At 34.1% G+C, this 14,045-nt stretch overlaps 1 protein-coding gene across 10 annotated transcripts in view; it reads right to left on the bottom strand.

Annotated features, from left to right (window-relative positions):
- Positions 1 to 2,590: 2,590 nt before the first annotated feature.
- The window catches only part of YTHDC1 (YTH N6-methyladenosine RNA binding protein C1), a 39,564-nt gene continuing 28,109 nt past the window's right edge, over positions 2,591 to 14,045 (bottom strand). For 5 of the 10 annotated variants that reach the window (XM_077848211.1, XM_077848219.1, XM_077848217.1 and 2 more), the window contains 8 exons: positions 13,187 to 13,271; positions 11,853 to 12,019; positions 9,298 to 9,380; positions 7,986 to 8,022; positions 7,850 to 7,913; positions 7,681 to 7,743; positions 6,047 to 6,205; positions 2,591 to 3,599 (listed from right to left, as the gene is read on the bottom strand). In XM_077848211.1, coding sequence (XP_077704337.1) covers positions 3,375 to 3,599; positions 6,047 to 6,205; positions 7,681 to 7,743; positions 7,850 to 7,913; positions 7,986 to 8,022; positions 9,298 to 9,380; positions 11,853 to 12,019; positions 13,187 to 13,271 — 883 coding nt within the window. In that variant the 3' untranslated portion in view covers positions 2,591 to 3,374. The remainder of the gene's footprint in view (positions 3,600 to 6,046; positions 6,206 to 7,680; positions 7,744 to 7,849; positions 7,914 to 7,985; positions 8,023 to 9,297; positions 9,381 to 11,852; positions 12,020 to 13,186; positions 13,272 to 14,045) is intronic. The other 5 variants (XM_077848213.1, XM_077848215.1, XM_077848218.1 and 2 more) reach the window with 3 other exon arrangements.

Raw genomic sequence — 14,045 nt, 5'->3', positions numbered from 1 at the left:
CCATATTATCACCTGCTTCTTTTGCTTTCCATACTGCCTGGTCAAAGAACCCCACTTCCCTGAACACACATTTTATCAGAGCTGGCTCTGTGAAACTAGCATGGCTATTCAGTCCTTTTGAGGAAATGATACAGAAATTCAGCGGAAAACTGACACTGGTAAGTATATGGATGATGGAAGCCTGGAGGTGGTGATAGACTACAACTAAGAATAAGGCCATTATAGGAGAAAGAAAAACCAAAAGAGAAGTGACATACCTGAATTCAATTTCATTCCCTTGAACTTTTACTCTAGCTAATAAAATTCCAGACTGATTTCTAAATTTTGGAGGATCCCTAGGTGGCTCAGCAGTTTAGCGCCTGCCTTTGGCCCTGAGCACAATCCTGGGGTCCCAGGATCGAGTCCCGTGTCGGGCTCCCAGCGTGGAGCCTGCTTCTCCCTCTGCCTGTGTCTCTGCCTCTCTATGTCTATCATGAATAAATAACTAAAATAAATTCTTAAAAACTAAATTTTAAATAACTGAATCTTGTTTTTGACTTGAACACGTTACAATGTATGCTACTGATACAGAGATTTTTAGGCTTAACATCATAGAGTTCATGGAAGAAATCATGCCTCTTACAGTAAGAAAAACTATGTCTTCAACTAATCAAACATTTCAATTTTACAGGTCTATTATTTTGACTCCTCTTCACAGGGGGTAAAAAAATTTATAAGCAATCTTTTACACTATGTGCCTGTCAGTTTTGTCATCCAAAAGAGAGAGAGAGAGAGGTTATTGGGAAAATTAAATGAGCTAATAGAAGTATACAGAATAATTAGTAAGAAATCAATAAATGTTAGCTCCTTAGAATTAAATGGAGAGTTAACAAGCTTAACGCCCAAAATACAAAGCATAGGGTAACATCTATGTGACTGGACACGTCAGGAAAAGCCTCTCCTTAATAAGAAAGCTTGAAGAAAATATGTTTAATATCCTTAATAGAACCTACCACCATTGTTTTAATAGATGTTCTATAAATTTATGTTCTGTTTCTTTCCAAAACAGATGAGTAACTTCTTTAGAAACACCAAATTAGATAAAATATGGGTGGAATCTTGCTCAATAATTGCTACTTTTGTACTCTGGGGCAAGTTTAATCTCTCTGACCCTGCCTCTCCATCTATAAAAATAGGAAGTAGGATGTTACAGGATGAAATAAGTCAGTAATGGAAGCAGCACAAAGTACCTTTACATCCTGTCAATTTGATTTCTAATTTATTACTATTATTTCAGGGACATGACTTTAATATTACCTATTTTTGTATAATTGGTTATTTCTTAAAATAACATTTTTGGGGATTCTTGTACATCTCAGAAGATTTCAGTTTAAAAACCCTTAGCTATTTATTTCTGTAACTTACTGATGAATACAAACATCAGTGAAGTAACCTCCCTTATATTACTATTTCCAGGCTAATTAAAGGCAATGCTGCAACTAGAACCCAGGTTTCCTAAAACACCCAGCTAAATATTCTTTCTTCTCTACCACACTGCACACATTTAAAATAAATCCTTAGGCTTTATTTTTTAAACATGTTAAGTAAAACTAATAATTATGAATGCATGAAAAAAATTTTCTAAATGCCATGGAGAATATAAAGCAGTAAACTGATAGTTTCAAATACCTTTCAAGAGTTAAGTTCCCAAAAAAAAAAAAAAAAAAAGAGTTAAGTTCCCTCAAGTCCTTTTCAGACCAATACAGATTAAATGTAAAATTGTGATCGTGACTTGGAACAGAGTGCAATGTAAATAGGTAAACAGGACACTATGTGAAAAAAGTGGTCAAATATTTATATATCCCAAATGTTTAAATATTCAACCTAATAAAAGCCAAACTTTCAGGTATAACTCAAGAAACTGAAATGCAAAAAAAGGCTTTCATAAACTACATTCTAGCATGGCCCTCTATTTTATATACCTTGTTACCACTGGGAAGGATTGATGGTTAACTTAAACTATGCAACTGTAAAAGGTTAATTTAAAAGTGCATTTTAAAAGTAAAATAGGGGATCCCTGGGTGGCTCAGCGGTTTGGCGTCTGCCTTTGGCCCAGGGTGTGATTCCTGGAGTCCCATGATCGAGTCCTGCATTGGGCTCTGCATGGAGCCTGCTTCTCCTTGGGCCTGTCTCTCTGCCTCTGTGTGTGTGTGTGTGTGTGTGTGTGTGCGTGTCTCTCATGAATAAATAAATAAATAAAATCTTTAAAAAATAAAGTAAAATAGAAAAACAGCTTTAAGGTAATTCACTTATCAAAGATGAAACAACAAAAAACCTGAAATAAAACAATCCTGTGACCACAGTAGATCCAAAGCTGTTATCAGATGAATACTTAACCAAATATCAACATAATCCCATTTGTGCCATTAGTTCTTATATTAGAATAGAACTAAGCTTTTAATATAATTGGCCTAAGTCAATCATTTCTGCTAAATAGGCAAGGGAGGAGGGGAGCAACCAGGGCTCCTACAGTTCCTAAACACAAAGCATTATTTTATGCCAGTAATGGTTAAAACAAACTTGCAACCAGACAAGAAAGAAGTACAAAAGGTAAGTGTCAATCTTTACCAATTTATTTTATACAAAACAGTAGCAATGTAGAATATGGGAATTATCTTCTGCTGCCACACACGCAAGTTGTGAACATTCCAAGCCAATGTATACAGTTCGGAGGGGAAAGCTAAACGAAAGCATTAACCATGCTACTGAACATAGGAATTTTTTATTTAAAAAGATTAAAAATTAGATAGCAATGTCTTCTTAATATTGCTCTCATCATTGAAGACTGAAGAAAAATAAAAAGTGACTTTTTAAGATTAAAAAAAGAGGAAAAGGGAGAAACAAAGAGGCTGCTACAACACTGCCATACTGTCAAACCATCATACTTCAATATTTGCATACTTGATAGCAGCATTATTTTTACTGAACCATGTGCAACTACATTTAGAAACACATCAAAGCAAAATATCATGGCAGTCATCAATCAAGATCCAAAAGAAAGAAAACAAACAAAAAATAACTCTAGGATAAACACACTATAAGTAGATGAACATTTATGGAGAATGAATCAATATCTACATTCTTGGACTGTTCCATTCTGCTCCAATAAAAGTGTCAACTCAAATTGTCAACTGTGTATTTTTGGAGGATCTGAGTTTTTCCAGTTCTTATTATACTGCATGCTTGGAACAAAGAGGGATATAATAAACCCTTCTACACAATGAACTTTAAGTAGACCGCTGAAAATAAATTTACTACTTGTAAACACACACAAAAAAAAAAAAAAATACAAGATTTTTTTTTATCTTTAAACAATCAGTGCTTCCAAAAGCGCATTATCTTCTATATCGACCTCTCTCCCCTCGGTCTCTGTCCCGGTCACATAATCGCTCTCTTTCTCTTTCTCTATCACGTCCTCTATCTCGTTCTCTGTCTCTTCTGTTATCTCTAGGGCGGTCTCGCTCTCGCTCTCGATCTCTTTCACGAGGTCTACTTCTCCGACCACTGACAACAGCTTGTGTGCGACGAAGGAAATCATCCACCCTCATGTCATAATCATGCTAGAAAAGGTTAAGAAATGGGTTAGCTATGTCAAAAGTCAAATGGAACTTATGAGTCTCTATATTATGAATTACTGTACGGTAAAGAAAAAAAATCTACAAAAAGGCACTAATGCATTAATTTGCAAATGCAATTTTGACACTGCTTAGAAAAAAGACCTTGATGTCTTACGAGACACCTACAACAGAGTATTTAAATCTTATTGAAAGTTACTTCATGCAGTTTCCTATATAACTTCAGTGATTTTTCCAACCAATCTTTTTTAATAAGATTTAGGTCAAAGTAATCAACCTAGTGATGATCATCAACCATCATGGATACAAGCCTGATGCCAACTATGCTAAGTATCATCAGTGTTTTTCTACAACTGAACCCTTTTTTTCCTTCTTTGATTCTACAAACTAACCCGAACCCAGTCTGCCCTCTCATGGTAAAATCAGGAATTCTTACATTACAGATTTTCTTTCAAACTAAACCACTGTTAATGACAAACAACTTATGAAATACAATAGAATTTTAAGAAAATAAGTACTCTAGTAAGATTCTCCACATAGATCTACTCCACATAGATCTAATAATACATAAAAGGCTGATAATAGATAAAAGGCTGAGGAAGTCAAGAGAAGGTAAGATGAACAACTGTCCAAGTGAGGTACAAATTATCATAGTGGCTACTTCTAAGCTTGAGCTCTGCTCTAGCTTTCTACTCTTAGTTCTCATCTTTACTTACTGACCTTGGTCTTTTTTCAAAAGTCATCTTAAATATTCAGAATATAAGGTTCAAAAACACAATGCCACCTTACCTCTCACACACAACGAATACATGAATATTAGCATAAAATATATATACTAACCAAAAATTTACACAAAAAAGACAAATACCCTTTAGTAAAAGACTCTTACAAAGAATTCCTATTTTGAAAACCATGTAATCATCTATATAAAGCATTTTTTAAAATACAACTCATCGGGGATCCCTGGGTGGCTAAGCAGTTTGGCACCTGCCTTCAGCCCAGGGTGTGATCCTGGAGTCCCAGGATCGAGTCCCGCATCGGGCTCCCTGCGTGGAGCCTGCTTCTCCCTCTGCCTGTGTCTCTGCCTCTCTGTGTGTGTCTCTCATGAATGGATAAATAAAATCTTAAAAAACTAAAAATAAAAATACAACCCATTTAGCCAACTAAGATTTCATCATACATAGGCTGTGTATGTCTTCCTGTGTGAATGAAAAAAAGCCTCTTAGGATTCTCAAATTGTTTCACTATTAAAGAACCTAATATGATTTGGTTTTGAATTAATATCTTTATAAGAATAAGAAAATAAATAACATAAAAGTATTTCAAAGAAAGGCTAGGCTGCTCTGACTGGCCCTCTCAAATATGCATGCTCTTCAACTAAGTGGGAAGATTAAAAAAAACTCATCACCTCAAGGGCGGGGGGGGGGGGAGGCGCACAGGATGTGTCCAAACTGTACATCCTATTTTTAACAACAAACTACTTTTCTAAGACTATCAAATTTACACACAAAGGAACTGTAATAATAAGTACAAGGAGACAATTTCAGTTTAAAAAATAAAAGTATTAAGGGGAAAAAAATGAACATCAATCATTTAATGAACACACACCCAACTAGTATAATGAAAACCCAGAAATCTCAAACTAGAGATTGCCTTTCATTCATCCTGTTTTGAAGTGATCAAAAAAGCTTTTCAAATCAACCATATCAAATTATTATTTTTTAAAAGACTATTTATTCATGAGAAACACAAAAAGAGAGAGGCAAAGACACAGGCGGAGAGAAGCAGACTCCATACAGGGAGCCCGATGTGGGACTTGATGCCAGGACTCCAGGATCATGCCCTGGGCCAAAGGCAGACACTCAATCACTGAGCCACCCAGGCATCCCCATATCAAATTATTAGCACCAATAATTACTAAAGGACAACCATTCATCTGCCTTCCTTATTAACATGTTTATCGTTTGTTAGCATCATCTTAAGAATCAGATACAGGAGGTGAACTGACAAAATTTGGAAGAGAAATAATAAGTAAATGAGACTAGAGATGACCTGTTAATTTACTACATACCATCTATCCTATGAAAACTGAGTCAAAATATACAGAAATCTTAGAAATATCTATTTGCAATAATAATTACAGTTATAATTGAAGACCCCTATACAGAAATAAAATATCCTAGTATACTTCATCTCTAGGATATTACCTAAGAGTTATATGTAGGAGTTGCCTCAACATATACATCTGTTTGATCAGTGGAAATACAGCCTATTTAAATAATCCAAAGGGATTAGCCATTTCTAATAAAAACAAGTTGTAAATTACTTCAAAACAGTATGCACTATGAATATGAATATGAAACAGTCTACCACTCAACATACTCTGGTATCCCTATAGTTATTATCTACAGAATTCAAAGTAGTTCCCTCACACTTGAGCCTTCTCGTGCACTTACTACTCGTTTATCTCTGTATCTTGCTTCATGTGGTACTGGGTGATGTCCTGAGTAAGGGGGATGAGCTTGAGGAGGTGGAGCATGGTGCTGATAGTAAGGATGGTGTGGAGGTTGTTCCATTCCAGGATAAGGAGCCTAAAAAAAGAAAACCACTTCCATAAACATCTATCGAATACCCTTGTAAATAAACTGTTCTTAGAATTCCCCTACCCAAACTACCTATCCCAAATAAATAATTTAATAATCTGTACTATCCATTTACTTTGATGGCATTAAGGTTCTTCAAAAACCTTCCTAATGTACTTGTTGAAAATATATGTGTGATGAATTAATTTTACATCCTTTAGGATTTAACATGCTTACACTTTCAGACCATATCATTTAAATAACAGAACACAATGAACCCTCACACAGTGCTTACAATGAGCCAGGCACTGTCCTAAGCACTTTCCACATCTTATTTCTCACATCAACCCAATAAGATTGGTACTGTTATTCCTAGGTTACATAAAAGAAAACGGAGCCACCAACTGGTTAAGCAATTTGCTTAATATAAGACTGCTAGTAAAAAGGTGGAGCTGGATACATCATCAGGCATCCTGCCTCTAGAATCAATCTTGACCACTATGTAAACATCTACCCTCCAGGACCTAATTAATTTTTAAATGCCATTATAAAATAAGTAAAGGCAAATCAAAGGTTACTTTCCTAGTTGGCACCAAGATAATACTTTGGCTTTTTAAAACTTTCACAGAAAAGGAAAGTAATCTTATAATTCATCTATCTGTATACAGTACCTTAAGTGAAATAAGTCAGATGAAGAGACCACATTATAGGCAGCATTTAAAAAAAAAAAAGATAAACACAGTAAGAACTACTTAAACATCCAAGTTCTTTATTTCTCAGGAATTAATGCTTCAGCTATCCTCAAAACCTTAAAAGATACTCTAAGAATAAAATTCAGCTTTCTTACAGAAAGAAAAAAATTAAAAATTATATATGGGAAAAAGTTATGTGCAGGATTTAATCTTATTTTATAGAAAGAATTTACTAATAAAGCACTGGGATCAAGCACTATGCTAAACTTTACATGTATTTTGTAAATTATCTTCTCAACACTCGCATGAGGTCAACATTGATATTCATTATATTTCAAACCATACAAAGATAAGCACAATGCCCGTTTAATTCACCAACCCAGTGTAAAGCAGAGCACCTTGCACAGAATGAGTGCTAAATACTAATTTGATGGGCCAAAAAATGGACAAATACCGAGTTTTATAGATAAGGAAAACTTATCTTGCCCAAGGGAAGAAAAGGGAATTTGCAGAAAAGGGAAGGCATTTGAATCCAGTCAGTTTGCAATACTAGCTACTACAATAAACCATAACACTTATCAAGCTTATATTAACACAAATCAAATTATTCATTAGTCACTTTTTTAAAAAAAGCCTCCAACTATTTATCACTGAAGATATTTATTTTAGGTCTCTTAAATGGGTAACTTAACAATCACATTCTAAATAAGCATTCAAAATAAATGAAACTGTGAATGAAATTAAGTAATTTGCAAAAAAAAAAAAAAAAAAAAAAAAAAAATGAATACAAACCATTCCTTGCCAAGGTGGTGGTGGTCCCATGTTATGAAACTCCCTCACATAATCATTGTAGGACTAAAATGAAAAATATTAATGTCAATAATAAAAATCCAACCCAGCACTATAAAATAAATCAGATCCTGGTTTTGTGAACATTAGATATATAAAATGAAATACTTACCCCATTTAAAAACACATCTCGGCGAACTCCTGAAAATCGTCTGTTGGGAATAAGATTTGTGAAACTAAATTCAGGTAATTCATAAACTAGTTCCAAGAATGTAATTTAAAACTAAGCAAGAGTGAACCCAACTTACCTGTCTACTTCCTGGTATCGAGGATCCTTTAAATACCCTGTTCAAACATCAAGCATTTTAGTAAATCAAATTTATATTTTTTATTATGGCATTACAATTAAGCCTTCCTTACCACTCATTTCAATTCTTCCCATGAAATATAGTGATGCTATTATTGTATTATTCCATTTTCATTTTCTTCTCAGATTACATGATAATCTAGGAAGTAACTAAGTAACTTACTGATATCACAGAATTATAAACTGCTAGAGAGAGAGGTTTTCATATGAATCTTCTAAATCCATACCCCAATTCTCGCTAGATAGAAAATTTCTTCATTCTGCACCATAAGGAAAGTAAGGGCAGAGGAATTATCTTGAGGACACTGTAACAGGACTTCCTTAAAACAAATGTTTACCTTCCATCTTAGGTATACACAAGCTTTGCTAAGTCAACCAGATAGTTTTAAAAAATGCAAACTTAAGGGGGAGAAAAACAAAATTGCAAAAGTCACAAAAACAAAGCTTATACATTAAATGAAAGAGCCACAGTGAAAAAAGAAATATTCTTTCTCAAAAAAAAAAAAAAAAAAAAAAAAGGAAAGAAAAATATTATTTCTCCCCTTCTTTAATAAAGGACTCAGCAAATTAAAATGTAAAAACATTTGCGTGGCCATGTTACTCTCTGGAATATCCCACTTTGAAGAATGAGGTTTTGTTTATCAAGCCACTTGTTAGGTAAAAATGCTGTTATGCTAACACCAATTTTCAAATTACTTAAATTTTATATTACAGTTTTAAGTATTATCTTCTCTTAAATAGTTTGCCTTTTTAAATTCTGATTAGAGGAAACACTAACTGAAAAGCTGCTATGTAAATTACAAACCAAAATATTTCTCATTCCCTCTAAAAACATGTTAAAGATTTTTTTGTTTAGAAAAATATGGTATAATTTCAGTTTCCAATTAAAACTATGCATCTCTTAAGATACTAAGCATATTAGGAAAAATAAGCATAATAAAGTATAAAATCACTGCTTTCCCTAACCACTTTTAATCTTGAAACATTTGTGCAGTTTCCATTTGTGAAATAATTATAAATTAGCAACTCTGGGTAATTAACGAATTATGATAATAAGTCACACTAAAATAGATTAGCTAACCTTCACAAAGTAGAATTTAAGTGACAACTATTGATAATTTCTTATGTTTAAGTAGTCCTGTCCTAAAGTTTTCTCACTTTTAGAAATACAGGATTACAATAAAATGGTTTTGTGTTGTTGTTGCTGTTTTATAATTTTATGTCAAATATCTGCAGGATTATAAAATATTAACCTGGTCTCTGGTGAAACTCAGGGGCATAGTCAATCCTTGGTTTCTTTCTGCTGTTATGAATATCATAATCTTCTGGTCGACGCCTACACAAATTAGACACATTAGAAATTAAACCAAAAACTGCTGGGAGAACAAACAGCAATGCAAGAGTTTCTGACAGAAGTACGTACAAAGAATAGCCCATTATTTCCTTTAAAATAACATCATAATTTCTGGTAAACAAATCTTAAAATTTCTAAATTTTACTTCCTCTAATTATTGTGAATCAATCGTTGAATATATTGCTGGAAATAGATATTCTCTATAATCCTCATACTATAATGAAAAACTTGGAAAAAGTAGTCTGCTCAAAATATATAAATCAACTTTCAGTATTCTAAACAAAAGTAAATGAGCTGCCCTCAAATTAATGTAATTTCCAGTTTAACAGAACATTTTCTCAAAATCTCCATTCAGATGAAAAATAAATTTAAAAAAACTATCATCATTACACAACAGGTAACTCTAAAATCTATATATTCAAACTTAATACCATTTTAGAAGAACTCTAAACAAAATTAAGAATTTCTTAGTTCTTTTTGTTTTGCACAAAATTAAGCTTTTCACATGATCATACAGAAAATTTGATACTTATTAAAAGTGATTTTACAGGAAAGTTTTGAAAATCTTAATACTTGGAAAACTAATTTCTATAGTTAATAACATTTAGGAATTAAGGGAATTTTTTTCTAGAGACAATGTCTTATGATAAAATTGGAAAGTAATGGGCGGTTTTTAACAGAGTTCATAAAACATGTTCAATTCTTTTACTGTCTTCAGAGGGCTGCTCCTTACGATCTCCCATGAATCTCAATGGTTAATGTAATACATCATCAGTATACTTCATTTTATTTAGCATTTTAATAAAGAGCTACACAAAATAAAAATTCCAAGTATTTTTGGTATTAAATATATCTTTTTACCCTTAATGTCAAATAAAAACTCTAGAATAACCTGGCATCACTAGCTTTCCAGCTATTTGAGTTATCAACTGCTTTCATTATCTTTTCCAACACAAGTTCACTTAAACTTCAAAGTGCAATAACCCCAATCCCCCCAACAAAATAAAAACAGTTCCATCTACAATAAATAAGACTAAGAAAATTAAAAGCTGGTTTAAAAAATAAACATACCGCTTTCTTGTAGTTTGGGGAGTGCATTTACGACCGGTATAAAACATGATAGTAACAGTTCATATAGTAGTCCAACTACTGACTTTAAGCTGTAAGCCACATACATATATGGAGGCCCTGGCAGGCTTGAGAGAAGGTGTAGTGGTGTAATAAGTATAGTTTGCAGTCCATTGCAAAACTGAGGTAAAAACTTCACTTGTATATATTGTATTGCACTGGAAACCTCTTAGCTTAAAACTCCAAAAGACATCTTGGTGTTCAGTCCTTTAAGGCCAAAAATAAGGGGGCTCTGCCAGGTTTCCTCCTACCTACTCGACAGTGTCCTTTTTAAGCTCAAAGAAATGGGGACTCTCTTGTTGGATTATCTGTACCTACCACAGGATGTTTCCACCAAAAGGAAACTTAACCAAAGGTTTCATCCCATCAACCATACATCCAACAGTCTTTAGCAGAATATTTTAGGTTTAGCTGTATGCAAATCTACACAGGGGAAGGTGTTGGGTAGAAGGGCTTAAATCAGTCCTTTGCAAAGACTTCTCCAATTCTGTAACAAGTTAAACCCCCTTTTCCTGGAAAATGCTGCTTAGTTCATAAAGTAGTGATCAATAACCATGGCGATCCTCTAAAAAACACTTTAAGTCCACAGGTACTGCCAGCATCTGGAAAAGTTGTAAACAGACACAGCAACAGCCCTTCTTTTCGGTTTGTTGCCGGGTCTCCCAGGGCCACTTGATCCCCTTTGGAAAGAACCTATTGTTTTCAGAAGCTCAGCAAGATGTGTGAATTCACTGGGTACATGTTAGAGAATATCTGGCAATGGGGTTAACACATCACGGTGATAAAATTTGAAACAGTCCCAATAATGCTCCTCTTGAATATCAAAATAACTTAAAATATTTTATCCTCTAAATGAGGCGTCATCTTCTGAAAAAACATTAGTGATCCTTTATAAAAGTCCCATATCTGATAAGGCTTATCCAGAGACACACCTGAAAGAAAAGGCTTTTTACAAAATATTAACAATTTTTGCAAATAAAGACTTCCTCCTCTTCCTCCTTTCTAGCCTGTTCTGAGCAACAAAGGCCTACCTCATTTCAATCGTATACATTGTATATAATCAGATTATCTAATTTAAACTGGTTATCACTCTTTAGCAAATTATTTTTTCTGCATAAGGAAAGATCCCCATTTTCCTCTTGAAAAATGACTGAGACCAAGGTGACCATGTGAAATCCTCAATGAAGCCACAAACTAGTCCATGCAGCTTGATTTGAGGATTTTCTCTTTCTTCTTTACCGCAGGACAAACTTTTGACGAATCACATTCCTCCATCATGTTATTCTGATACATGTGCCTATTATCAGTCCAAAGAACGTTTCTAACCTTCCCACATCCCGGACTGGTTCTCGACGGGATGGACGTCCTCTTGATCGGGGCTGAGAATGCATTCTTCTCTTGTGACGCATTTTATGAATGACCTGATACAAGTCAATACTTTCATCAGGGGGAAATAGAAGACAAAGCTGGGTTCCACATTCAAGTTCAATTTCCTAGAATAGGAAAGTAGCAATTTACAAGACGAGAACAGGAGAAACTTTCAATAGACTTGTATTTTCCTGAAGTACAAGAACAAAAACAGACTGACTTGGAGACTTCCTTCTCAAGGTTGATGTTCATACAGGATTCCAAAAACTTCCTTAAAAGATTTTGAAAAAAACCTTTCAAAAGTGTTTCATGGGGACGCCTGGATGGCTCAGCGGTTGAGCATCTGCCTTCGGCTCAGGACATGATCCCAGAGTTTCGGGATCAAGTCTGGCATCAGTCTCCTGCATGGAACCTGCTTCTCCTCCCTCTGCCTTTGTCTCTGCCTCTGTGTCTCTCATGAATAAATAAATAAATCTTAAAAAAAAAAAAAAAGTGTTTCATATATTCATAGAAGGATAAAAACTAAAAGTGTAGAATCTCCAAAAGTGTAAATACACCAATGTAGCTGCTTAAAACTCTGACAGTTATCCTCTGCAAACAAAGGAACATTTCTTTGTGCAAAATACAAAAATATCAGGACAAAGTTATCTACTTTAACTCAGCGGAGGTAAAGAGCGTTAGTGTGTGCCAAAAACTTTGATAATTAGGACTGCTAAATACACTAATGCAGTAGATTAACTACAAAGACTAATGTATGGGCTTTTTTAAATGAATTTTTAACTAACAACAGTTTCATCTATGAGCAATGAGGGTATACCACTTCTGGTTCAAAGTTACTTATAGAAACTATGAGGGTCAAAGATTTAGGTTTATTTTAAGACACCACGCTTTTAACTTCGTTTGCAGACTTGAAAACCTGGGCACATATACTTTTCATACAGCTTCCTTCTTATTGAGAAAAACCTCAGTGAAGATGGCATATATAATGGCATTTCTAAAATTATACAAAGTGCAGTAAAAACATAATGAAAAACAATTTAAAATTAGGACCAGAATTTCTCTTCAAAAACTTTCCTTTCAATTCCATTAATGAAAGTAACATATAAAGATACCTATCTTTCAACATTTATGGAGAATGATCAAAATCACAGTAATCATGAATTCCAAAGAGAACATTTTCCTGTAATCTTTTACATGAATTATTTAAAAATATGGCTTAAAAATGTCCTTCAATAAAAATCTTTAAAAGGATTAAATGTGTGTGTTTTAAATAATCAATTAAAACAACAAACCTGTCCATCACGTCCAATCTTTACTGGTTTATGTTCATTCCAAGGATTGGTGAGATGAGCTGACTTAGTGAAGGGTAATTCACGCCTAAATACAAAGTAATATCAATTATATTCTTTTCTAGAATCCTTTAGGGACCTTATACTACACTTCAGCAGTTAATCCTGATTTAAATGTGACTAAAATTTAAAGAATCACTTAGACTAGTAGCACTTATCTCCCACAGAGGGAGCCCCTTTAGAGATGCATTCCTTCTGCATTCTCCAGGGTTCTAAAAAAATTTTTAAAAATAAAAAGAAAATAATAAAAAGCTAAATAATATAGTGCTTAAGAACATGAGCTTAAAAACCAAAACAGTCTGGGTTTAAATCTCCTAACTTCTCTTGAGCCTGAGTTTCTTCCACTTATAAACAGGGGTATAATTACCTACACTTCAAACTTGTTCTAAACAGCGTGCAAATGAAATGATATATAAAATGTTTAGCTATCTCTTGCTTCTGTGTTCTCAAAAAATTGTATTAACTCGTCAACAAAAAGCTGAACCTTAATCAGTTAATACCAAATCAAAGTAAGCATCCCCTATCCTTGGTTCAGAGCTCCTCTCCCAGATTCAAATATCCTTCCCTCCTCTTTTTCAAAATAAATATTTTATTTTACTTTTTATTTATTTGAAAGAGAAAGAGCAAGAGAGAACACACTCATGAGCATGAGGGGAAGAGGGGGGCGAAGCTGAGGGAGAAGCAGACTCCTCGCTGAGCAGGGAGCCTGACATGGCTCCATCCCAGGACCCTGGTATCATGACCTGTGCCTAAGGCAGAAGCTTAACTTCTGAATTAACGACTGAGCCACCCAGGCACTCCA

The sequence above is a fragment of the Canis aureus genome, chromosome 14, assembly GCF_053574225.1.
Source record: "Canis aureus isolate CA01 chromosome 14, VMU_Caureus_v.1.0, whole genome shotgun sequence".
Lineage (NCBI taxonomy): Eukaryota > Metazoa > Chordata > Mammalia > Carnivora > Canidae > Canis > Canis aureus.
This window is presented reverse-complemented; position numbering and strand designations above follow the sequence as displayed.